Source organism: Rattus norvegicus, chromosome 20 (genome assembly GCF_021556685.1).
Source record: "Rattus norvegicus strain SHRSP/BbbUtx chromosome 20, alternate assembly SHRSP_T2T, whole genome shotgun sequence".
Taxonomy (NCBI): Eukaryota; Metazoa; Chordata; class Mammalia; order Rodentia; family Muridae; genus Rattus; species Rattus norvegicus.
In genome coordinates, this window is record NC_141553.1 from 5,703,812 (window position 1) to 5,729,731 (window position 25,920).

The 25,920-nt window shown below is 51.6% G+C and overlaps 3 protein-coding genes and 1 non-coding gene across 17 annotated transcripts in view; 1 reads left to right on the forward strand and 3 right to left on the reverse strand.

Moving 5' to 3' along the window:
• Window positions 1-25,920, reverse strand: part of Wdr46 (WD repeat domain 46) — a gene marked incomplete at its 3' end in the record, with an annotated part of 127,752 nt that overhangs the window by 92,233 nt on the left and 9,599 nt on the right.
• Window positions 10,490-21,577, reverse strand: Vps52 (VPS52 subunit of GARP complex). 14 transcript variants are annotated; one of them, XM_087596880.1, is made up of 22 exons: window positions 21,268-21,577; window positions 20,653-20,737; window positions 20,036-20,088; window positions 19,818-19,893; window positions 19,569-19,636; window positions 19,136-19,311; window positions 18,426-18,576; window positions 17,721-17,821; window positions 17,492-17,624; window positions 17,342-17,399; window positions 16,658-16,791; window positions 16,017-16,172; window positions 15,740-15,858; window positions 15,295-15,418; window positions 15,037-15,132; window positions 14,626-14,733; window positions 14,423-14,488; window positions 13,571-13,682; window positions 13,137-13,255; window positions 11,810-12,917; window positions 11,546-11,698; window positions 10,490-11,320 (listed from the first exon to the last, which is right to left on the reverse strand). In XM_087596880.1, exons 1-20 carry the CDS (start codon window positions 21,355-21,357, stop codon window positions 12,771-12,773), a joined length of 2,172 nt encoding a protein of 723 aa, XP_087453006.1. In that variant the 5' UTR covers window positions 21,358-21,577; the 3' UTR covers window positions 10,490-11,320; window positions 11,546-11,698; window positions 11,810-12,770.
• On the reverse strand, window positions 18,054-18,156 carry LOC120099050 (U6 spliceosomal RNA). Its single transcript, XR_015646076.1, has one exon. It is a non-coding gene; the product is annotated as a U6 spliceosomal RNA (small nuclear RNA).
• Window positions 21,768-25,479, forward strand: Rps18 (ribosomal protein S18). The gene is given in 5 exon segments (NM_213557.1): window positions 21,768-21,815; window positions 22,283-22,381; window positions 24,885-25,073; window positions 25,161-25,252; window positions 25,360-25,479. Coding segments are annotated over 5 exon segments (459 nt in total). The 5' UTR covers window positions 21,768-21,812; the 3' UTR covers window positions 25,436-25,479.

Below are 25,920 nucleotides of genomic sequence, written 5' to 3' on the forward strand. Positions count from 1 at the left end.
AGCTCAGCAAGGAAACTTTATTTTCTTAACTATATACGAGATATCTATTTACCAGCCTGATGCTACAACTAAACTCCAGCTCTTCAGAAATCTCTTTCTGTGTGTCATTCTTCTGAGCTGCTCTACCCTTATCTTGGGCTCCTCAAAATGCAAGTGGGCTCATGAGCTCTCTTTCTTAGATTTCCTAGATTTTACCAGTGTCCTACCTGACGCTTCTCTGTTGTTCCTGCAAACCCAAAGCCGAAATCTCCATCACTTTCCTGGTCCTCCCATAAAGGCTCTTCCAAGCTGAGAGACGGGGAGAGAGAGAGAGAGGGAGAGAGAGAGAGACAGACAGAGAGGGAGAGAGAGAGAGACAGAGAGACAGAGAGACAGAGAGACAGAGAGAGACAGAGACAGAGAGAGACAGACAGAGAGGGAGAGAGAGAGAGAGAGAGAGAGAGAGAGAGAGAGAGAGAGAGAGAGAGAGAGAGAGAGAGAGAAGTCTGTCAACGGTGTGATTTCTTATAAAAGAAGTCCAGCTCCTCCCATACACCCTTGGCAGGCTGAGCCATGTCACTGGTATGAGATTTTTCTGCTCAGGGGCTGCTAGCTTTGTTTCCACCCCTTTTCCCTGGCATCAGGCCCATGGGTTAGAGTGGGACGTCCTTCCCAGATTAGCTGACTTTTGCTGAGGTGCCATTTCTGTGGGGGCTGCTGGGTTACAGGAGAGGAGTCACCACCGTGGACAGCTCTCACGATGTAAGGCTCCAGGCTGAGGCCAAGAAAGAAGGTGTCGCCACCGTGGACAGCTCCTGTGATGGCTGCAGGCTAAGGAGAGGAAATTGAGACACCATTTTAAAATGATTTTCCTCCATTTTGGACAGCTCCTGCGGGACATTTTGCTGAGGAGGCCAGCAGGCTGGAACAGGAAGGAAGGGCCTGCTGCCACTTTGACGGATTTAGCATTAGGGACTACAATAAGCCAGGACAAACCCTTCCTCCCTAAGCTGTGTCTTGTCACATATTAAGCCACAGTGATGGAAAGTGGAACTGTATTGGTTCCTTTCCTGTTGCTGAGATAAAAACACCATGTCCAAGGGAACTTATAGAAGGTTCATCTGGGGATTAGGGTCCCACAGAGTTAAGAGTCCATCAACATCATGAGGGCAAGCACCAGGCATGGCAGCAGGACTGTGTGAGAGCTCACATGTCCACCGCTGCCCCAGTGACAGCCTTCCTCCAGCACGGCCCCTCCTACTAAGCTTCCCCAAACAGCACCAAGCGGGAACCAAGTATTCAAAGGACCAAGAACACGGGGGTCGTCTTATCCGAAGGACCACAGTAACTAATACAGACAGTGACACCCAAGCTCTCAGTGCAAATATGGGGTCTTCCGGGTGTGGTGCCAGGGAAATGTTAGAGATCCCCCAAAACCAGACAGGAGCCGATCTGAGGTAATCACAGTAGGGCCTTCTTCTTTGAACCAGCTCAGACCAGCGCACTGAGTCATGCAGGACAGTTTTGGTGATGAGGAGCCCCGAATATCTATTGGGGCTCACTGTATCCCCAATAAGTAAGAATGCTTACTGCTGTTTCACAGGACCTGGTTCAGTTCCCAGCTCTCACCGACTTGTAACTCCAGCCTCAGAGGGGATAGAGCGCCCTCTGCTGGCCGCCTGGGGTGCTCCATGCAGGTGGCACACAGAGATACATGGAGCAAAATACCCTTTTACATAAAAATATTTTTAAGGGGTTGGGGATTTAGCTCAGCGGTAGAGCAAGGCCCTGGGTTCGGTCCCCAGCTCCGAAAAAAAAGATATTTTTAAAAGAACGAAAAAGAAATGGATAGAAATAAGATTTCGTTAAAGAAAGAGATCCTGGGGGCTGGAGAGATGGCTCAGTGGTTAAGAGCACTGACTGCTCTTCCGGAGGTCGTGAGTTCAAATCCCAGCAACCACATGGTGGCTCACAACCATCTGTAATGAGATCTGATGCCCTCTTCTGGTGTGTCTGAAGATAGCTACAGTGTACTTACATATAATAAATAAATAAATCTTTAAAAAAAAAAAAAAGAAAGAAAGAGATCCTTCGCTTGACTAGCAAGCGCAAGGTCCTGGGTTCGGTCCCCAGCTCCGAAAAAAAGAAAATAAAAAAAAAATAAAAAGAAAGAGATCCTTGAACAATATTGGGGGACATTACCGCATGGAGGAACACCTACCAACCCTACTGCAGGGCTCTAGGGTCCCCTGCACTAGATTTATACACTGGTCTTAGGATTCAGCAATGGAAGGCAAAAATCGACACAACTCCCCCTACAGAGTGGCCCCTGATGCTACTCATCTATGCAGCCTGTGTGTTCGCCCAGTTATGCTGTTTGTGTTGTTATGTCTTGTAGCTCAGGGTGACCTTGAATTCTCATTTTAAGATTTATTTATTATGTACACGTTTTGTCTGCACACATGCCTGCCCGCCAGCAGAGGGCGCCAGATCTCATTCTAGAGGATTGTGAGCTATTACGTGATTTCTGAGAATTCAGCTCTGGATCTGAGAAGAGCAGTTAGTGCTCTCAACCTCTGAGTCATCTCTCCTGTCCTGACCTTGAATTCTCCATCCTCCTGCCTCACCTCCGTATGCCAAGAGTCCGGTGTGTGTGTGTGTGTGTGTGTGTGTGTGTGTGTGTGTGTGTGTGTGTGTGGTGTGTCTATGTGTGTGTGTGTGTGTGGTGTGTTTGTGTATGTGTGTGGTGTGTGTGTGTGAGTGTGGTGTGTATGTGTGAGAGTGTGGTGTGTCTATGTGTGTGTGTGTGTGTGTGTGTGTGTCTTATGTCACTGGATGATGTTGAGTCACAATCAGGGAAGGAGCAGAGGCAACCTGTGTTTCAGCCGGAAGATAAGGACCCGTGAAAACCCCAAATAGAGGATTGGGTCTGAAGGGGAAATTCCTGGCTGCTTCACTCTGAAGAGTCTTCCCCAGCATTCAAAGCTCACACCAGCTTAGGTGATCTAGAACCGGACAGGCTCCTAATCCTGTTCCCTGCTGCCCCTGGCGGCTATGAGCGGCATCGCAGCTCCAAAGGGTTCTGGGGCTGACTGGACTGTGCTGAAAGTCCCTCCTGACTGCAAGAACTGCTTGCTGGCCTGTGGCTTCACGTGCCTCTGAAGCTGTCTGTGTCACACTGAACAAGGGCCACACTAAGGAACCGGGTATCCCCTGCACAGCCCCCCACATCCGAGGGTTACTTTCTCTTTCTTTTGTTGTCGCTATCGCCAGAATCACAGAGAGCCAAGGCATAAAGATATGCTGAGTAAATTCGTGCAGCTGGAGAGGTTGTTCAGAGGTGAAGAATGCTTATTGCTGTTCCACAGGACCTGGGTTCAGTTCCCAGCTCTCACCGACTTGTAACTCCAGCCTCAGAAGGGATAGAGCGCCCTCTGCTGGCCGCCTGGGGTGCTCCATGCACGTGGCGCACAGACATACGTGGAGGCAAAATACTCTTATACAGAAATATATTTTTTAAAAGAACAAGAAATGGAGGAAAATAAGATTTCTTTAAAGAAAGGGATCCTTGAACAATATTGGGGGACACTCCAGCATGAAGGAACACCTACAAACGCTACTGCAGGGCTCTAGAGTCCCCTGCACTAGATTTATCCACTGGTCTTAGGATTGAGCAACGGAAGAGAAAAATCGACACAACTCCCCCTACAGAGTGGCTCCTGATGCTACTCGTCTATGCAGCCTGTGTGTTCGCCCAATTATGCTGTTTGTGTTGTTATGTCTTGTAGCTCAGGGTGACCTTGAATTCTCTCTTTAAGATTTATTTATTATGTACACGTTTTGTCTGCACACATGCCTGACCGCCAGCAGAGGGCGCCAGATCTCATTCTAGAGGGTTGTGAGCTACCACGTGATTTCTGAGAATTCAGCTCAGGACCTGAGAAGAGCAGTTAGTGCTCTCAGCCTCTGAGTCATCTCTCCTGTCCTGACCTTGAATTCTCAATTCTCCTGCCTTCACCTCAGCATGCCAAGGTGTGTGTGTGTGTGTGTGTGTGTGTGTGTGTGTGTGTGTGTGTGTGTGTGTGTCTTATGTCACTGTGACTGGAGAGTGTGGTGTGAGTAACAATCAGGGGAGGAGCCAGAGGTGCAATCTGTGTTTCAGCCGGAAGACCATAAGGATCCGTGAAAGCCGCAAAACAGAGGATTTGGGGCAAAGGGGAAATTTCTGGCTGCTTCACTATGAAGAGCCTTCTCCAGCTTTCAAAGCTCACAGCCTCTTAGGTGATCAGAACCTAGACAGGCTCCTACTCGTGTGTCCTGCTGCCCCCTGGTGGCTTCGAGCGGCATCGCAGCTCCCAAGGGTCCTGGGGATGGACTGGGCTGTGTGAAAAGTCCCTCCAGACTGCAGGAACTGCTTGCTGGCCAGCAGCTTCACGTGCCCCAGAAGCTGTTCGGGTCACACTGAACAAGGGCCACACTAAGGAACCGGGCATCCAATGCACAGCCTCCCCCCCCACCCAACCCCCTGCATCGGAGCATAAATTTCTCTTTCTTTTCTTGTCGCTGTTGCCTGGGATATGAGCTCCCCGCCTCCTGACCCGGTCCTCACTGAGCTTCACACCCACTGAGTTTGATGGGATCCACCCCAAGAAAGGGTTCCGGATTTCTTTAGGATTAAATGCCTTTAATCCCAGCCCTCAGGAGGGTGGATCTCTGCATTGTTCCACCACATAGCAAGTTTCAGAACACCCAGGGCTATGAGGTGAACCCCAGGAGCCTGGGAGCCCCAGGACTGGCACCTGGAGGGGGTGGTGGAGTAGGTGGGAAAGTTGTGACAAGTGAGAAAGCGGCATGGGTTCCCAGGGCCAGGTCTCTTGAAAGAATAAAGATTTAAACTATCCCCCACTGACCCTGCTGTGAGGACAAGTGCACCTCACAGCAAAGAATAACATAACATATTTTGGGGATGTAGCCTGGCTATAGCCACCACAAACCATCTGGCCTCGATAAGGCCTGACTCAACAGTCCTGAGAAAAACGAGAATTAGGGTCAGCTTGCCCCAGAAGGAGGGTGGCCTAGAGTTGAACTGAGCCCAAGTTACAAACCAATGAAATTGCTTTGTGTGACTGTTGCCAACTACCTATGTAATTTTCCCTATAAATCCCTTCCCCTAATTGGGCTCGGGGTCGACTCCTCTGTCTCTTGTGTGAGATACATGTCGTCCCCAGAGCTCTGGTTCCTCAAATACACCTCTTGTTTATTACATCAAGACTGGTTTCTCGTGAGTTCTTGGGGGTTGCGTTGTCTCGAGGTTTGAGTGGGGGTCTTCCCCACCCCGGTGGACTTTCATTTTGGGGGCTCGTCCGGGATCTCGCAACCACCCACAACTCCGAAGACCTTGGAGGTAAGGGGAATCCCCAATTGTGTCTGAGTGTGCGGCCGCTGTCTGTGTCTGTCTCTGTTTTGGTTCCACTGTGTGTATATGTGTGTCTTGGTACCGGTCTGTGCTAGGAGAGTGGATGTGGAATCCCACTCTGTGCAGCCGCCTCTGTGGTCCGTAAGGATCCTCTGGCTGCGGAAGGGGAGACGCCCTGAGCCCGCAAGCTGCAGCCCTGGAAGACGTTCCACGGGTGGAGAGCAGTCGGGAGGACCTGACTGTGGTTTTCTGGAACAAAGGAGACGGAGTGCTCCTTTTACCTAGGTGGGAGTGGACGAGGAATCCCACTACGTCAGAGGTCACGTTCGGCTGCCTATTTAAGTATAGGCGCAGACAAGTGTGCTTGGACGTGTTAGTGTCTGTTGTCTGTGTTCTGTTTCTGTGTTTGGTGTTCTTTTTCTTTGCCATGGGGCAGGCTGTGACAACCCCTTTGTCCTTGATGGTGGACCATCGGACGGACGTTAGGGCAAGAGGACACTCTGGAATCCTGTTGGGAGGTGGAATCAGATGGTCCATCTCATCCCAGAAGCAGCTAAGGTTAAGCTGCAGTTTGGGCCAGATACTGAAGGTACCAGGCATCTGTGGAAATTGGTTATAGGATGCTTTGTCTTGGTCTTGTTTGTCTGGTTTGTTTTCTGTGGTACTGTCAAGTATCTTTTTGGCTTTTGTTTCATTTTTGAATTTGGACTGACAACTGTGTTTGAAATCATGAAACTGTTTGCTTTGTTTGTCAAAGAGTTTTACTTGGTCCTCTTGGTGCTTAACTTAAAAGTTAAAAATAATTTGCTTGAGAAAAATTGTTTTCTGCTGGGGAGTTTTATCTTTCTCTCTTGAGCCTCCTCCCCAAGGAGAGATGCCCCTCCCTTTGCTCCCCTTGTCCAGTCTAGCTGCTGTTAACAGTTGTGTATGAAGAACTCCAGGTTAGCGAGTAACCCTGTCTGAAGCAGGCATTAACAAGAGCCTGAAAGCTTTACCTTAGATCCTGAAGAAAAATTCTCCCTGTTGCTTAAACATTCACAGCTTCTAAGGAAGGGACAGCACAGAGTAGGAAAATATAGGGACTAAGGGTGGCAAGCATACAGGCCTGCTAGCAAGCTGCACGCTGCGCGTGGGCAGTGGCGCAGCTCAGGCCAAGTCAGTGTAAGAGGAGTTTCAAGGTGATGAGGCCGGCCGGGGTTGACACTTTGACAACAAAAAGATAATATAGAGTTAGTGGTTGTTTTAAGAGACTCTTGGCCCTGAAAAAATAATAATTCCAGTTGCTGCCTTCAGTGGCCAGACCTTCAACACTTGCTCACAGAAGGAGAGCGTTCATTAAGAGAAGTTCTTTAAGGGAGCCTGCCTTATCTGCTGGCCCTATTCCAAGAGAGGAGTTGATCTCCAACATTAAGTAACCTTCCCTGTTAGTCATCATTGACATGGAGAGTGCCTTTGATCCTATCCCCACAGCAGCCAGTTCCTACCCCTGTGGTCAAAATGCCCCAGGTTGGGGGGCAGAGAAGCCCCTAAAATAGTTTAAAAAAGATCTGCAACAAACTGTGAAGAACTTTGTTTTTCCAGTCAAAATTTAGAATTCAGGCTTTGGCTGTGGCCAAGGTCAGTATTAATGTTTTCTTTTCCATGGGCATTTAACCCAGTGAGTCAGTTTGGTAAAGGGCTGCTACTGAGGTCCTTTTTTTTTTTTCGGAGCTGGGGACCGAACCCAGGGCCTTGCGCTTCCTAGGCAAGCGCTCTACCACTGAGCTAAATCCCCAACCCCTTGCAACTGAGGTCCTGAAAGTCCCAGGTGAACTGGTTACAATTCTATGTCAGCCACTTGGCATCTGGCACCCAGGTCCTAACCATCTCTCCATCCTTTTGTTATTAGTTCTTAAGTCCAGAGAGATAGTCGATAACAGATCAGCTCCCTCTCCGCTCGCCTTTCTGTTTCACAGGAACAAAGCTTGTGCTTATTTTTACAACAGCTTTTTTGTCCCAAAAAGTCCTCATGGTTTAGCTGTGTGACTAAATGCTATTTGCTCTCTTCAGTGGACCTCTATTCTCAAGATTCTCTTGTTTTCTCACCATCCCATTTGAGATGCTTGTTAGTAACTGTTACAGGTCTTCTTTACCACTGAGGAAAGACGGAATCCTACTGGAGGCCAGAAAGAATGTTCCAGACATGGATGGAAGGCCCTCACTTCTGCCTGTTGACTTGAATACCCCTGAAGGTAGGGAGTGCTCCGGGTCTGCCGCCAGGCTCCAAGGATAGGTCTCCGAAGGGCTGGAAAACACCCCACCAATCTGGCTAAGATAAGGAAAAGATATAAAGAGAAAGTTACAGAAGTTTGAAGGGTTAAGCTAAGTTGTTGAGAGTTAGTGTAAGTTACAGAGAAAGTAAGGTTGAAGTGTAGTTACATAAGTGGACGGCATCTAATAGCTGTAGAGAAAGATGCAGATGAGAGCGACTGAGGAAGAGAAAGAGGAAAGAAGGTAAAAAGAGCAAGAAGCTAAGGAAGAAAAGAGGCAAAAAGAAGAAGAAGCTAGAGAGCTAAAGAGGGATAAAAGACAGGAGAGGAATATATACTGACCACAGTAGTTAGGGAACCTAGGAAGACAGTACCTGGCAACAGAAGAGAATTCCTAGCTAAAGATCAGTGTGCCTATCGCAAGGAAAAAGGACACTGGGTCAGGGACTGCCCCAGGAAGAACAAGAGGGGCCTCTCCAGTGGCCCGGAAGACAAGCCTCTTGGTCCTAGAGTGCTGGCTATGTGCAAAGATAGAAGGAAAGCCTGCCCAGTTGTTTTGTGAATACTGGGGCCCAACACTCTGTGCTCCTACGCCCAAATGGGCTAGTGTCCAGCAAAAGACCTTGAGTACAAGGGGCTACTGGCAACAAACAATACTCATGGACTACCTGAAGAACGGTGGACCTTGGCGTGGGCCGGGTATCCCACTTGTTCCTTGTGATTCCAGACTGCCCCTACGAGTCTAAATCCTGCAATCCTTCTCCCGGACCCCTACCTAGCTCTCCCTTCATGACTGTCAGCAGGTGCTCACCAAAGCACAGGGGTGGCATAAAGATCTGACTGACCAGTCACCAGAGGGGGTAGATGCCATCTGGTTCATAGATGGGAACAGCTTCTTAGAGAAGGAAAAAGATGGGCTGGGGCAGCAGTGGTAGATGGAAACAGAGTCATTTGGGCTCAGGCCCTACCAGAAGGCACCACTACTCAGAGGGTAAAGCTCGCTCCCCTCACCAAAGCCCTTGAGCTGAGAAAGAGACTTAACATCTCTGTGGACAGCAGGTATGCCTTTGCTACAGCCCATCAGCAGAGGGGCCTGCTGACATCTGAGGGCAAAAAAAGAGAGATTCTGGCTATGTTAAGGGCCCGCCATGACCCAGCCAGGCCGAAAAAGAGACTCTGGTACACCTCAATGGGAAAGAAGATCCTGCTACAAAAACAGGCAGAGGCCACGATAAAACAAATGGACTCACTTAGGGGTAAGCAAACTCATCCAGATGTTTTCAAAAACTAAATATTATGTCACAGGTCCCAAGTATCTCGTGGAACAGATAGTGCACTGATGTATACCATGCCAAAAGGTAACTGTTTTCAGGAAAGTTGACTGTGGTAGGAGGCTCCGTGGGGAACGGCCTGGATCCTACTGAGAAGTGGACTTCACAGAGATAAAACCAGGAAAATATGATTTCAAATGTCTCCTAGTGTTTATAGATATCTTTTCAGGAATAGGTAAAAGTTTTCCCCACCAAGCAAGAGACGGCCTCAATAGTCATCAAGAAGATACTAGAAGAAATCTTCTCCCTGTTTGGAGTGCCCAAGGTAATTGGGTCAGACACTGGCCCTGCCTTCGTTGTCAAGGTAAGCCAGAGTGTGGCCAGGTATTTAGAGGTCAATTAAAAATTATATTACATCTACAGACCTCAACGTTCAGGACAGGTAGAGAGAATAAATAAAATTTTAAAAGAGACCCTGACCAAATTGACCGTGGAGACTGGCGCAGACTGGGTGACACTCCTTCCCTCTTGCTTTCTTCAGAGCAAGAAATGCCCCTTCCAGATTCAGCTTTACCCACGTCCCCGAAGAGACTACAGAGTTCAGGGCAGGTAAAAAAGATAAATAAAACTCTAAAGGAGACCTTGACAAAATTGGCCTTAGAGACTAGTGGGGGAAGACTGGACTGTCCTCCTTTTTGCTCTGTTCCGTGTACAGAACACTCCTGACCCTTTTGGCCTAACACCTTATGAGATTATGTAGGGGAGCCCCCCCCCCCTTGAATCGGGTGGGGCCCCCTACACTGAGGTTTTTTCTAAAACCCTGTTTGCTCATTTAAAGGCTTTAGAAACAGTCCAAAGTGGAATTTGAAGCCAAGTGAAGGACACCTACAAGATGGGAAGTCCAGGGTGCCTCACCAGTTCCCAGCAGAAGATGCAGTCCTGATCTGGTGACACAAGGCTGAGAATTTAGAACCCCACTGGAAAGGACCCTATCTAGTACTGTTAACCACTCCCACTGCTGTTAAGGTAGATGGGATTGCTGTGGGTCCACGCCTCCCATTTGAAGACAGCACCAGATGTTCTCAAAAATGAATGGAAGTTAGAAAAGACTGCGAATCCTCTTAAGCTTCATCTCTGTTGTAAGCACTTATAATCCCCATATCCCCCAGAAACTGATTTGGTAAGTTTCCTCCCAGGCTGGGGAGGTAATATGGTCCATCTCCAAGGTGACCCCACCATACACATGGTGGCCCACTCTCACCCCTGACTTTTATAAGTTGGTAGCTGGGCTAGACACCTAGGACATTCCTGACAGATCTTCAGAGTATGCGCTTAGAAGTCCCAAAGAGATTTTCACCTGGGGGCAAGTTTGGATGCAGAAGTCCAGAAGCAAGGAGCCAATTGTGGAGACTGAGGTTTTACATTTGCCCCCGAGATGTCTGAGACCAGGCTACCATCCAGCGTTGTGGGGGCTTAGAAAGTTTACACTGTTCTGCTTGGGGATGTGAGACTAATTTCCACGCTCCTAGGACCCTTACTTATTCTCTTCTTACTTTTGACATTTGGACCCTGTATTTTTAATAAGTTAGCAGCCTTTATTAGAGAGTTAACACAGTACAGATTTTAATGCTTTACCAACAATATCATGCCTCAAAAGACCTTAGGAAAAATTGAAAAAGAAGGCCCTGAGTTCTAAGATTAGAACTAGTCACAAGCAGAAGTGGGGAATGAAAGAATAAAGATTTTAAACTATCCCCCACTGACCCTGCTGTGAGAACAAGTGCACCTCACAGCAAAGAATAACATAACATATTTTGGGGATGTAGCCTGGCTATAGCCACCACAAACCATCTGGCCTCGATAAGGCCTGACTCAACAGTCCTGAGAAAAACGAGAATTAGGGTCAGCTTGCCCCAGAAGGAAGGTGGCCTAGAGTTGAACTGAGCCCAAGTTACAAACCAATGAAATTGCTTTGTGTGACTGTTGCCAACTACCTATGTAATTTTCCCTATAAATCCCTTCCCCTAATTGGGCTCGGGGTCGACTCCTCTGTCTCTTGTGTGAGATACATGTCGTCCCCAGAGCTCTGGTTCCTCAAATACACCTCTTGTTTATTACATCAAGACTGGTTTCTCGTGAGTTCTTGGGGGTTGTGTTGTCTCGAGATTTGAGTGGGAGTCTTCCCCACCCCGGTGGTCTTTCACTCTGTGAGCTTAGGGTCCCCCAGCCCAGTATAGCCAAGGCCCTGGGGCGTATAGGGTAAAGGAAAGAACCTCAAATTACCCTTTCTTTCCCTGACAGCTTCTTTCACCTGAAATTTCCCCCCATGCTGTAGATGGGACGTGGGGACTGCTTCCTGCCACTCACCTATGTCCCAGATCTTTACTTTCAGGATGGGGTCCAGGCTGGCCTTGGGCTTACTCTGTAACTGAAGCAGCCTTTCCCACCAGTGCCTCAGGCTCCCAATTAACCAGGACTGCAGGTCTACAAATCAGCCTGGCTTTTGTTTAAGACTTGGTCAAGGTTCCAGGTGATGGTGGTTCACACCTTTAGTCCCAGCCCTTGGGAGGCAGAGGCAGGAGGATCTCTGAGTTTGAGGCCAGCCTGGACTACAGAGTGAGTTCCAGGACACCTGGGGCTACACAGAGAAACCCTGTCCCCAAAATCAAACAACTTTGTCAAGGATGTTCCTTCACTCTAGAACCTGTGGGTCATGACCCCTTTGAGGGCCAAAGCACCCTTTCACAGGGGTTGCTTAAGACCATCAGAAAACACAGATGTTTCTATTACTATTCTTTTTTTTTTTTTTTTTTTTTTTTTTTTGGAGCTGGGGACCGAACCCAGGGCCTTGCGCTTCCTAGGTAAGCGCTCTACCACTGAGCTAAATCCCCAGCTTCTATTACTATTCTTAACAGCAGCAAAATTATAGTTATGAAGTAACAATGAAAATAACTTTATGGTCGGGATTACCATGAAGAACTGTATTAAAGGGTCTCAGGAAGGTTGAGAACCACTGCTCTGGAAGCTCCATACGGAGGTGGGGCAGAGGGCAGTGGGAAGGATATGGGTCACATGTAAATGACAAGGTCTGTTTTGGAACCAGGTCCACCCCTGCCTCGACACATGGGTGCAGGTATTACAGGCCCTCCACTCTCAAAGGAGCTGTGACAGCCACTTAGAGGACAACACAGACAATCTCAGAGTCTGTGTGGATCTTTCCCATGGTAGCCTTCAAGACAGTGCACAAAGCTATCACCTTCCCAGGCCTGTGGCATGTGCCACCCTCCTGGAGAGGTACAAACAGTCCTCACCTGAGCAGCTATGCCACCCCTGGGCCAGAAGCACCAACAGTCCTCAGGCTACTACCCCACCCTTGCTACTGCCCACCAGGAACTGACTAGGTCTACAATAAAGAGACGCCGGAGAATTCAGAGGCCCAGGGACACAGGGGAGGACACGTCCCAGCACAGTAAGTACTTGTATTGCCACAGGCAGAGTGCGCCTGCCGGGAGCTGATGCCACTGTCCCAGTGGAGCCTGAAGATCAGCTGCAGCGTGGGCAGTGTGGCCTGCACCGCTCTGCCATGAGAGCCAAGTGTCAGTCAGGGACTGGGGCGGTGAGAGCTCACAGGCTGTGAGTGAACAGCAGAGGAGGGGGCCGGGCTGGGCTATGAAGGTCACCTCAGAAGCCCAGGGAGTGGCCGAGGGCACACTCTGTTGAGGCAGAGTCCTGGCAATGGAGGCTGAGTGAGGTGTGTGAAAGCCTTAAGAGACATCAGGAACGGGAAAGGGGTCCCAGGTGACAGACACTGTGTGACTGCAGAGCCCATGGGAGCTTCGGGCCCTGGGGTCTCAATCAGAAGTTCGGCTTGTGTTTCTTCAGCTCCACCATGAGGTGATGGATGTTGATGAGTTCGGCCCTGGCAGGGAGGGCACGGAGCTGAGGCTGGGACAGCACGCGGTGGAAGCGATGGTAGAGCTGGATCAGCTGTGTGAGCGCCCCCTGTACAGAGCAGAGTGGGTCAGCTGTGTGAGCGCCCCCTGTACAGAGCAGAGTGGGGTCAGACTCAAGGGACTGGGCCTGTCAGAGCTCGCCAGAGTCTCAGGCACAGCTGCTCGTTGGCCTGCGGGCAGTCGTTCGTGTGCTGCAGAGCCCAGAGAAAGAACACGGAGACACAACCACGGGACACAGGTGAAGGGAGGGCTGGGAGTGGCCGGTCACCTGGATGATGCTGGTTCCATTTCGAAAGTTGGTAAAACTCCGCATTACATCCTGACTCAGGGACTCCACTGACGCCTTCCAGGAACTACCAAAGCCACGGATCAGCTGGGTGACTCGGGCTGACCGCCAGAGGAAAGGGTGTGTCAGAGAGCAGCCAGGCCTGGTGACCGTCCATCCACCCAGCAAGGCCTGCCCAGGGCATAGTTATGCTCACCATCAAGCCTGGTTTCCTGGGATTCTTCCAGCCAAGTCTTCTCTTCTGTGTGGCCACTCCTTACCCCCTCACCCCCCACTGCCCACACTTCCACTCCCCACCTCCCCACTCCCCACCCCTCCTACCTCCCTCACCCCCACCTCCCCCCAACCCCTGTGACCCACGCAGTCCTGCTGTCCCTAACTCTGCTGCCTACAGCGCCAGAGCAATACCCACACACCTTCCTCCCCTCGGAGCCGCTCAGCCTGCCCACGCTCAATCAAGGCTTCAGCCTCCTTCACAAATGCCACAAGACCTCCAAAGGGGGGTGACAGCAACTCTTCAATGAACTCCTAGGGAGAAGTGCCAGCCCACACAGAGTCAGACCCCTGGGAACAAAGGACCCTTACTCTATTCTGCAGTCACGTCTAATGACGCGACATACAGCAGCCTCAGGAAGCGTTACACTTTGGGTGGAGACATCACAAGGTACAGAGGGCATCGCCAAGGATTTCCTTCCAGAACCAAGAACCAATAAGCTGGCTCATGAGGGAACAGTGCTTACCACTGGTCCCCAGAACACAAGGTGCAAGAAGGAAGAAAGGAGCCCACTTCCAGGAGTTGTCACCTCAGACCTCCAAGTGCTTCAGATGTGCCTGTGTGAGCTGGCACACACACACACACACACACACACACACACACACACACACACACACAGACACATACTCACACACACACACACACACACACACAGGGCTATAGTGCATGCACATGCAAACATAAATAGCTACAGTTTTATTTTGCTTCTAAGCTGTTAGGAACATTAAAAAGTTAAATGAGGGCTGGAGAGATGGCTCAGGGGTTAAGAGCACCGACTGCTCTTCCAGAGGTCCTGAGTTCAAATCCGGGCAACCACGTGGTGGCTCACAACCATCTGTAATGGAATCTGATGCCCATTACAGATAAATAAATAAATCTTTTAAAAAAATAGTTAAATGAAACAGACTAGCAACGAGGCAGTGGGGTGTAATCATGACTGTACACGGGGGTCCGTCCTACAGCACAGTGGTCTTCCTGCCACACCCAGCCCTACCTGTGTCCGAGCATTGAGCAGCTGCTGGAAACTCTCCACCTCTTTGCTGTCATCAGCAGCCCGCTCCTGAGGAAGACAAGACCGGTCAGGAGCTTGGGAGCCCCTTACTGTGGCCAGCACTTCCCCTTCATTGCACACTGCAGACACTGCTGAGCCCCTGCGGAGCTCACAAGCTGTGGGGACCCCCATGGGAGCAGCGTTACCATCAGCACACCCAGCATCATGTCATAGTTGTTGATCAGAAACACGAGCTGCTCCTTCCTGGAGGAGAACTCCGCAGCCACGCGGAGGACAAAGTTCTCCACCTCCACCTGCAGAAGCGGAAGGAAAGCAGCAGGTTCAAAAGCTGAGTCCCAGGGCCCTCCCCGCTAGCAGATCTGTCCGGCCCAGCCCCACCTGCAGCTGTCCCCACCTGCAGCTGTCCCCACCTGCAGCTGTCCCCACCTGTAGCTGTCCCCACCTGCAGCTGTCCCCACCTGCAGCTGTCCCATCTGAAGCTGTCCCACCTGCAGCTGTCCCACCTGCAGCTGTCCCACCTGCAGCTGTCCCCACCTGCAGCTGTCCCCACCTGCAACTGTCCCATCTGCAGCTGTCCCCACCTGCAGCTGTCCCACCTGTAGCTGTCCCAGCAGCTGCAGCGTGCGCTCATTGGGGATGGTCTGGTTGATGCTGACAAGCGCGGAAGAGAACTCGGCGTAGCGGCGTGTGATCTCGGAGCAAGAAAGGGAAGCTCACACCTGCCTGCCTGTCACATACAACCCCAGCTGCCTCTGCAGCTCCTGCCCCAGTCAGGACAGGAGTTGTCTGCCCAAGCTGACCCAGCCTACCAGTTAGTGTGACTGCCCGCCCCTCGTTCCCTCGCCTGCCCTTACATAGTGGGGCCGGGTGTCCAGCCCCCCGAGGCGCTGGGGGTCAGTGCTGCGGACGCTCTGCACATTCATCTCCAGGATGAGCTCAAATCGAGGCCACAGCAGGGCCAGCACCTGCTCCCAGTACCTGCAGGCTTAATCAGAGTCAAAGGTCAGCTGGCTAGGGGTGCTGGCTGCCCATGGGTGAGCGAGTGGGTGTGCCCGACACCAATGCTGCCCCTGGGACACACGGATGGGAGGGAATAAGGGTGAGGAAGAGTCAGGGTGGAGTTGTGTGAGATAAAAAGCTGACCGCTGGGGTTGGGGATTTAGCTCAGTGGTAGAGCGCTTGCCTAGGAAGCGCAAGGTCCTGGGTTCGGTCCCCAGCTCCGAAAAAAAGAACCAAAAAAAAAAAAAAAAAAAAAAAAAGCTAACCGCCTCCATGCACCAAGGACGGGAGCTCAGTGACCTGTCCAGGGCAGGGACGTCCCTCTTTGCTGCTATGTTGCGGAACCGGAGAACGATGTGGATACAGAGAAAAACAGCAATGGCGTCGTAGCAGTCGGCCAGGTAGGACTCCAGGTGTTTCTGTGGCACAGCAACAGGCAGACAACTGAATGTTAGCTGTTGTTCGAGTGGCTGTAGGCAAACACGTACAATTCTTTGGGGACAAGGCACTTGTGACCCCACTGGCTGCTGCTGAGCTCTGAGGACAGAGGGCAAAGGCACAGAAGTCAGAAGCTCACCAGCGTCATGGACAGCGTGCGGCCCATGACGGCGTGGAACAGGTCATGGGCAGCCGGGCCAGAGACGACGAAAAATTCACAGATGAAGAGATATTCACGGCAAGAATTGTCAAGGAGGGCATAGTGCTGGCTGCGGAAGAGTGCTTCAAACGGGTACTACCGAGACAGAGAGACACACAGACGGGCTTCAAACGGATACTACCAAGACAGAGACACACATGGACGGGCTTCAAATGGATACCACTGAGACAGAGAGACACATGGACGGGCTTCAAACGGATACTACAGGTCAGAGAGACACATGGATGGGTCTCACACCGACCCCGTGGGTATGGAGACTCAGCACAGCTTAGGAATGCGAGCTCACAAGACCACATACCCAACTTCCAGGCAGGGAGGAACACCCCATACAGGCACTGAAGAGGGGACACAGGTCACAAGAAAAGCCCTCCCCAGGGGCTGCTGCTGCCCCTACACCCACTGCAACTGTTGCCCCCTAACAGTCACACCCACAGCCAGTCTCCCTCTGCAAGGCTCTCCATGGCTCCTAACCCTCCCGCATCACAGCGGGTCAGGGACCCCCAAACTAACACGTAGGTAGGGAACTGATCCCAGGCCATGTAGGGATCGCCTCGCCATACCCTCTGCTCTCCACGCTGGGCAGTATGGGGCACCAGGATGGGGGCCTCGAGCTCAGCCGGTGAGATGACAGCACCACGGGTGCCCAGGGTAAAGATGGTGTTCCTGCTTCGGAGGGACGGCTTCGAGAAGAATCGTGAGCAACATCCGAGTCAGGGAAAAAAACGAGATGGACAGCACTAGGCCCAACAAGCCAAGGCCTGAGGATCCCAAGAAGCTAAATAAGGCCTGGAAGGCCTTTTCCAGAACCAGAGCCTTGCTTCTCCTGACACTGATAATGGCTGTCGAGGCTTCCCAAACCCTCTGAAATAAATGTGAAAAACTGTCAGAATGGCATGTGCTTCTTAGAGAGGAAGCTCTGGCTTTCACATCCTCAAAGGTGTGAACCACAGAACAGGTAAAAAAAACACAGCCCTGGACTGTTAAGAGCACTGACTGCTCTTCCAGAGGTCCTGAGTTCAATTTCCAGCAACCACATGGTGGCTCACAACCATCTGTAATGGGATCCAATGCCCTCTTCTGGTGCGTCTGAAGACAGCTACAGTGTACTTATAAAAAAAAAAAAAAAGAAAGAAAGAAAAAGAAAAAGAAAAAGAAATGGAAGGAAGGAAAAGAAGAGAGCTCTGCATGCTGGAGCTGGACGTCCCCGCCGTGAGCCCGGTGTGAGGCTCCCCTCTAAAGGATATCTTTCTTTGCTGTGTCTTCTACACCCATTAGATCGTCTTTCTCAGCAACTTCCTCGTACTAGAGAAAACAACAGAGAGCTGAGCCATCACTCTCCACATCCCCCCAGCCCCCCCAGCCTCCCCCCTCCCCCCGTCTCTGGCCTGGCCCACCTGCACTTTCATGAGCCGCCCCACGTACGAGCGGTAGTATGACAGGTAGATCTTGCTCAGCGTCTCTACGTACTCATCCCTGACCTCCTTGGCTGTAGCACGCTCGTTGCCCAGCAGAAACTGATAGAAAAACCTGGAAGGACCGGGGTGAGTCAGACACCCTGGATGCCCACGCTGGAGGCTGAGAGGCTCGCTCATGGTCACCCTGTGCCCATCCCGGGGGGGCCACCTGTACTTCAGCAGGGCCGTCTGGGGGATCTGATAGTTGGTCATCGGCTTTCGGAACGAGTAAATCTTCTGGAGAATGAACTCACGGATCTTTGTCACCGCCTGGATGTGGGGTACAGACAGGCCGTGAGGTGGGAAGTGAGAGAGGGGACACAGGAGAAAATAAAGGTAAGGGAAGAATACTTCATTAGTGCTCTGGTTATGGAAACAGGGTCTCTCTGAGCAGCCCTTGCTGGCCGGGGACTCACAGAGGTCTGCCTGCCTCTGCCTCCTGAATGCTGGGGGTGAGTGCATCGCCATGCTGGCCTTATTTTTTCAGGGCTTTTTGTTTTGTTTAAATATGGAAGGCTTTATAAATTTCATGTTATCCCACAGGGGCCATGCTAATCTTCTCTGTGTTGTTCTAATTTTAGTACCCGCACTGCCAGTGCAAGCACTGCTTGTTCTGAGATGGCGTCTCACTCATGTATCTGGGGCCTGGCCCCAGACTCCGTTTCTTCTTCACCTCCTGAGTGCTAGGACGACAGACTCGTGCCATCCTGCCAACGCAGGAGGCACTGGGGATGGAACCTAGGGTTGTGTGCTTTACCAATGGAGCCACACTGCAAGCCTCCTTTGATTTTCAGGGGAGGACTGACACTGACACTACATAGCGGGAAGCAATGTGGAGCTCTTGGGAAGCTGACTGTAAGCAGCCGCTCCCCACCTTGACCCGGAGCCGGTCGAGCACGCCTCTGACGTCTGCACAGGCGGCCGTGCCTCTCGCCTCCTGCTCTCTGACCGCAGCCGCCTTGGCGTCCAGCTCCTGGAGCTGCTCCAGGAACCTGGGCTCTGTCACTGGAGCTTCGAGAATTGCTCTGGGGAGCAAGGGAGGATGGGAGTGGTTAGATGGAAGGACTCAACAGCTCCCGCACACCTCACGTGTCATTCCGGCCTTTCTCTGTGGTCTCATGCCTCCATGACGTATGTACAAAGTCTTTAACTCCTGAGCCACACCTCCTCACGTGGCCCTGGATCACTCCTAACCTGTGCCCCATCCGTGTCCCATCCGTGTCCCATCCTGTGGTGGCCAAAGCAGGCTTAGGAGTTTTAACCCATCCATGAATTCCTGTAATTTTTTTTTTCCGGAGCTGGGGACCGAACCCAGGGCCTTGCAGCGCTCTACCACTGAGCTAAATCCCCAACCCCAACATTTTTTTTTTTAAACAAGATCTCACTCTATAGCCCAGTCTGGTCTACTTGCAGCAATCCTCCTGCCTCAGCCTCCCAAGCATGTGATTATGGGCATGAGCAGGCACACCTGGTTTCTACGTGGTACTGACAACCCCAGCCGGGAGACCTATGTGGTAAACTGGGTAGGTAACCCAGCCCAGCCACCTGCTCTGGACTTGAAGACCCTTCAAACCAGTGACTCACGTGACCAGAGCAGAGGGCACCACTAGCCCATCGACGAGTTCCCCAAGTTTCCCCCGAACTGCCTGCCGGTTACGAAGTCGGATGTTCATGGCCCCCGACTGCTCCTGCAGGGTGCGGATCTCACAGCTGATGGAGCTGAGGTCGCTCTGAAAAGCTCCCAGCATCTGCTCCATGCGCTGCAGGGAGGGCAGAAAACACTGTGGGTGTGACTCCCGGTTGGTGGGAAATGGGGCAAGTGTACGACCCAAGTCTCTGAACGAATGAGCCGGTATCCGGCAACCCAGGAGGTGGGAGATCTTCACTTGTCCAAGGGGGACAAAAAAAAAGAAAGAAAGAAAGAAAGAGAGAGAGAGAGAGAGAGAGAGAGAGAGAAAGAAAGACAGAGCAGAAGGCAATTAGGTCCGGTCTTGGACAACAGGTTAGGGCCACCAACCTCTAGGACGGCATCACAGGCTGTGATCTGATTGTGCAGAGAGGCTATGTTTTCACTCTCTTGGATGTCTGACCCACAAAAGTCAAGGGCTTCACACTGAACGCATAGCTCTGTGGGTCTGCAGTACCTGCCCCCAGGTTCTCCCCAAGGTGACCGAAACCTGAGAGAGACGCCCTCCCCTGTGGAGGCTACCTGCATCACACATCCCCATGCCGGTAACACCCATCTGTTTCCTCTGCTGGAGGATACAGTCCCGGATTGACTTCTGCTCAATCTGCTGCAGCTCTAGCTCCACCTGCTTTGAATAGTGTCGAAGATCCACACCCTGGGGGAAATGACAAAGTCAGGAAGAAGTCACAGTGGGAGGACCCCAGAACAGACTCGGTGACTGGCTGGAGGGGAGCCACCAAGGTGAGGCGACAGCAAGAGTCAGGGAAGGTGGGGATCAGCGGAGTGGGGATCCTCACCGTTTTGAGAGCTTCCTTCACTAACTCGTCTTCCAGATTTGCCTGGATGTGAACTGGAGACAAGTTTATCATTAAGGGGTCCCCTTGCCACACCTCCCTCTGCCCACACTGGGCTCCTGCACACAACGCCAATCTCCCCTTTCCTCCAGGACAGTTATAGGCACAGTTGCTTTGCCTGGTGGGACTTTCTTCTGTTTCAGCTCCTCTTCATCTACTCAACCACAGATCAAAAGGATTACGTGGGAATTTCCAAAGGAGGTTACCTCTCACTTGGCCTTGGATGTGAAACACCTTTGCTCTGTTGATCTATGACAAGTGCTGTGCCTACCTCTCGATCGCTCGGTCTTAGCTGGCTGCACACTTATGTTCAAACGGGCTTTATTTTTTACTTAATAATCATCCCAAATAGCAAAAAGGGATGCAGCAAATTCATTACAGTGTATTGCTATCAATTCTTACTGAGCTGAAATTAGAGGTTAAACCTTCTCAACTCATAGATTAAACATTGTACGTCCATTAAGAAGAAGACCATAGAGGGCCATCTACTGGGGGGTCATGTAATCTATTCCTAAAGAACAAAAGGGTCTACTTTGCCCCCACCCCATGTCACCACTTACCATCCACTTCATCCAAGATGAATTCATCAGAGGTGATATCCAACTCCCCGAGTTGTAGGGGCTCTTGGAGTCCAGAACCAGCCCCCTGAAGAGGGACGGGTTAATGAATGTGGGATACAAAAAGAGACGTTGGAAACAAAATAAAACCGGATATCCCTAATCCCGCAAGTGAGGTGAGGGGTGCTTTGTGGAGGAGGGGTTGCCCAGAGGCTAACATTGTCAGCTTACAGTGTTTACCCATGTGTCAGGTGCACCCTTAAACATACTCATTTGGCTAATCCTAACGACCACCTACAAGGCAGGTCCTATTAACGTTGTCACCGAAAACAGCATCGCCTTCAAGTGATGCGGCTGGAAATGGGACCCAGGCAATCCGGTTCCAGAGGCCACGTTCTTAATCTTATGCACTATGTTCTCATTTCTACTAAAAAAGCGTGAACAAGAAAGTGACATTGTGTCCCTGGGACTTGAGTTTCAGCCACTTGGGTCCCTACGAAGGCTTGGTCACCATCACCCTTAGCAGGACGAGCCTTGTGTCTGAACCCAGCCTACGACTTCCTGAGGAAAAGGACGACCTGACGACACTCCGGAGGACAAACAGCCCCGTGCTCTCACCAGCGGGCCCTCCTCCTCCTCCATATCTGAAGCGCCGGCCCGCAACACCAGCTCCCGGGCAGCAGCCGCCATGGTCGCCGCGGCTGCCATTCCCCCGCAGCCTCACTTCCGGCAGCTGTCAGTCTCTGAGAGTCCGTTTCCCGAAGCAAAGCCACAAGTCCTGGAACGTCTTCTACGGAGCAACAAAAGGTTCCCAGATAGTTGAGCTAACGTGATTGGCTCCAGAGTCCCCTGTTAGGCTTTGATCACTTCGGTCCGGTGCAAACGGGAAGGTGAACGTCTTGAACACAACCCTGCTCCGGAACCTTTCGCTCCTCCGCCGCACAAGAACCCTACGACGCCAAAGAAGACCGAACCGGAAGTTATAGCTCCTGTCCTATGCAAACCAACTCCTCCCTTAGGGAGAGGCCGGGAGAGAAGCAGTTTCCGGAAGCGGTCCTCCGGGATAGCCCCGCCTCTTCCTCCAGGAAGCTATATAAGAACTACACGTCACTTCCGCTCTCTCTTCCACAGGAGGCCTACACGCCGCCGCTTGTGCCGCCGCCATGGTAAGAGCGGAATCAGCGCCGAGATCCGGCGACATCGGAGCCGGGGCAGGGAGAGTTTTCCGTCAGGGCTCAGAGAATGCCCTGTGCTGCGGGTCTGCAGCCTCCCCTGAAGCGATGGAGCGCGACCGGGGAGGGGACGACCTAAGACGTGAAATTCCAGGGAGCAGGGACCCTAGGAAGGGTCACTCCCCGGACACACCAAAGTTGCCAGGAGCTTGGCTGCTGTGTAGGGTCCTCCGGACCCCCCTCCTCAGGGTTCTTGGGGCGGCGGCCAACGTTCACCCTCAATGTCAAAGGTTGCGTTTTCCCGCGCCCGAGCGCGTTTGGCGCGTGTGATGGTCACAGGTGACTGAGGAGTTGTGTAAGAACTTAGGAGGAGGAGGCGCTCGGTGGATTCCATCCCCCCGCCACGGCGACCTTCTCGGTTTGGGGGTTGCCTGTCTTTGATAATTGCCCGTGTTCTTTAGTCCCTAGTGATCCCCGAGAAGTTTCAGCACATCCTGCGAGTACTCAACACCAACATCGATGGGCGGCGGAAAATAGCCTTCGCTATCACTGCCATTAAGGTAAAAGTGTCAGGGGGCAGAGAGTAGCAACTAAACTCGCCTGACCCGTACAAGGTTAAACCAAAACACTGCTCCAGGGGAAGTGAGGCGCGCCTGTGGTCCGGCCCCACCTTGCTAAGGTTCCCCTACGTCTTCAGCTTATGAGATCGTGCTAGAGCGTTCTCCGCGGCCAGCAAGCCTTGGGGTAGGGTTCCTGCCAACCAACGTACATCATGGAAGGTGGTGATGTGTCGGGGTGGTCTAGGGAAGATGCAGGTGCCACAGTGGAAGGAAGGTGACACGGTTGAGATAGAAGCTGGTTTCTGGCAGAAAACCAAATGGTAGGTGGAGGCCAGAATGTTTCTCTTTGCAGAGCTAAAAGTCTTCCAGAGAGGGACGTAACTTTTGTCGAGGTTCGTAATTCGAGGACTGGCACGATGCTGGTCAGAAGTCTGTGTTCTCCTTGAGGGCAAGAACTAGACCTGTCCGGTGGGTTCCTGTGGGATGTTAGGATGTGAATGGAACTGGGGTGACTGCAGGGTTCAGAGAAGCTTCAAGGAAACTGCTTCAGTTTTTATGTGATGGATGAAGGAGGCCTAGGTAGCTGAGGGGGTGTCAAATGGACATTAAGTCGGAGTAAATCTTTCTAGCCTTGTGAAGTCTCACTGATTTTTTTTTTAAGGTCCTTGCCATATTTACTAATTTAAATTCTGCACTTTGGGGGACAGTTATAGTGGGGGGAGGGTGCCGGGTATGGTGACAAGAACATGGTGTCTAGGAGGTTGAAAGGCTGTTGTGGTGCTTCTGCTGTGCTTGGCCTATCTTTGTACACTGAGCATCTTGGGGGATGACTACAGTTCATATATAGTGCAGACAAGGTGAATCGAGGCGCCAATGGAGCCTGGGTATTGAGGGTTCAATTGATCTCAGGAGGATCTGTAGTGAGAGGTGAAGCTTGGGGCAAAGGATCCTTCAATCCCAGCCCTCTGGAGGCAGAGGCAGGCAGATGTATGAGCTGGGGGCCAGCCTGGTCTATAAAGTTCCAGGGCAGCCAGGGTTACACGGGGAAAAGCACCCTTCCAAAACAGATGAAGCTTGTTGGGAGTTGTGGGGGGTGATTGTGGGGTGGGCTCCTCCAGAAGTGATTAGGGTGAAGGACTGGAAGTTTTCTGTATTCCTTAAGACTTGTTCTCTGTTTCTCACTGAAGGTGAGGAATTCAATGTTTAGGAGCATATAGGAAGGGGTTGGACAGACAGAAGGACCGACTGCCCTTACCCGGAAGGCATTCTAGTACTGTTCTTCCAAACTGCTTTAAATATTAAAAGTCAGTTCTTTTATAATTTGAATAAGTGCTTCGGGAGTCAGAAAGCAAGCTGGCCTCGAGCCATAAAGCTCTGTCGTCCCTTGCCTTGTCACGATAACCAACCTGGCATCATGACCTGTTGTACTCACCTTTTACCGTGTGGAGGCTGAGGTGGGGGTGGTGAAGGTTTTTGCCTCCATGTCTTTTTTTTTTTTTTCCCCCCCTTTCGGAGCTGGGAACCGAACCCAGGGCCTTGCGCTTGCTAGGCAAGCGCTTTACCACTGAGCTAAATCCCCAGCCCCTTGCCTCCATGCCTGTGGAAGCCAAACGCGTGACTAAGATCCTCTCTAATCAGGAGTTAAGAGTGCTTGGTGTTGAACCCAGGTCCTGGAAGAGCAGCCAGTGCATGGAGCCATTTCTCCAGCTGCTACAATGGCGTCCACTTCTCAGGGTTAGGGGGCAGAGTAACACCCACTCTCAAAAAAAAAAACCAAAAAACCCTACATTCCTAAAGGCTTGGCTTTGTTCATTTGATGGGGAATGCCTGGAACCAGAGGCTGGGTGTGGAGGGAAACATCCTGCTTTTGTGGAGTTGAGTCTGACACATGTCCAGTGTATCCTAAACAGTGTTCCTTCTGGTTAGTGGGCAGGCTTGGTCTCTGGGAGAGTGATGTGGGACCTGGTGTGGGTGGGATTATCAGGATCTCTAACGGAGGCAGGCTCTAGCCATCCCAGCCTCCAGGGTGCTGGGAGACCAGATGAGCCAACACGTGCACGGGGCTGGGGGCTGGGCAGTTAGAGCGCTGGCTGCTCTTCCAGAGGCTCCAGTCAATGACCAACACTCAGCATCCGTACCTCTGGTCACTGCTTGCACGCGTGGCACAGACATACCTTGCAAGCAAACGCTCATAAACAAACCACAATACATAGGGGCTGGAGAGAGCCCAGCTGTCAAAAGCACTGACTGCTTTCAGAGGTTAAATTCCCAGTGACCACTTGGTGGCTCACAACCATCTGGAATGAGGTCCACTCTCTTCTGGTGTGTCTGAAGACAGCGACAGTGCACTCCTAAGTAAATGATTAAACCCAAGTTTCTGCCTAACCCCACTCTGACATATGAGATCCACTCTCTCTTCTGGTGTGTCTGAGGGCAGCGACAGTGCACTCCTAAATAAATGATTAAACCCAAGTTTCTGCTTAATTCCCAACTCTAACATCAGGGTGTGGGGCGGAGATACGCTCATGTGGTGTTGAGGAAAGCAGACATTGACCTCACCAAGAGGGCTGGGGAGCTCACGGAGGACGAGGTGGAGCGTGTGATCACCATCATGCAGAACCCACGACAATACAAGATCCCTGACTGGTTCTTGAACAGACAGAAGGACGTGAAGGATGGGAAGTATAGCCAGGTGTGTTGGGGGCCGGGTGGGCCCGGATAGCCGTTAAAATGACACGGAGTGAGGAGGTAAAGCTGGCGTCCCTGTCTCCAAATCCAGGTTCTGGCCAACGGTCTAGACAACAAGCTGCGTGAGGACCTGGAGCGGCTGAAGAAAATCCGAGCCCATAGAGGGCTGCGCCACTTTTGGGGGTAAGTGGGTGAGGCTTCAGCCGCCTGCTCCTGAATGGGCTGCACAATCCACCTGCCTTTCTCAGCTCTTGATGCTGTGTGACCTGAATCTTGTTTCCCTTCTGCAGCCTTCGTGTCCGGGGTCAGCACACCAAGACCACTGGCCGCAGGGGCCGAACTGTGGGTGTGTCCAAGAAGAAATGAGTCTTTGGGCCTTTGCTGTTAATAAATAGTTTATATACCAATGACCGCGATCTCTGTGTCTTCTATCTGATGAAGTGAGATAAAGCCACAATGAACCCTGGTAGTTTAAACTGGCTGCAGGCGCCCCCACCAACACCACCTCCGGGAACAATGCTTTTAGTGTGTTTGAACTTACATGTCCCTGTAATTTAATTGGACCTTAACTGCTGGTCTACGCGCCTCCCTTTCTGTAGGGTGTTCACAAAGAGTACCTTGGGTGTAACCGTGGCTGGGCGGAAACAGCCACCACTGCCAAAGGTGGGGCAGCCGGTGTAGGCAACCTCCAGGGGGAGCTTGGGCAAGTTTCAATTGGGTCTCCTGGGGTTGGCGTGCCAGAGCTGTTGTGAAGTGGGTACAGCACGGCCAGATGCTGCTGCTCAGGTGAGTTATCGGCAGATACTGGCTGCTCTAGAGGTCCTAAGTGGTGGGAAGAACAGCGGCGTGGT

Bases quoted from the DNA above. Each gene is read 5' to 3' on its own strand.
- Vps52 (XM_087596878.1), bottom strand. From the start codon at position 21,357: ATGGCAGCCGCGGCGACCATGGCGGCTGCTGCCCGGGAGCTGGTGTTG. The intron at 17,400-17,491 runs GTGGGCCAGGCC...TGTTTTCTCTAG, and splicing joins GGCGGCTCATGAAAGTGCAG to TACGAGGAAGTTGCTGAGAA. The intron at 13,683-14,422 runs GTAGGGCTGGGT...ACTTCTCCCTAG, and splicing joins TGCTCAATGCTCGGACACAG to GAGTTCATTGAAGAGTTGCT.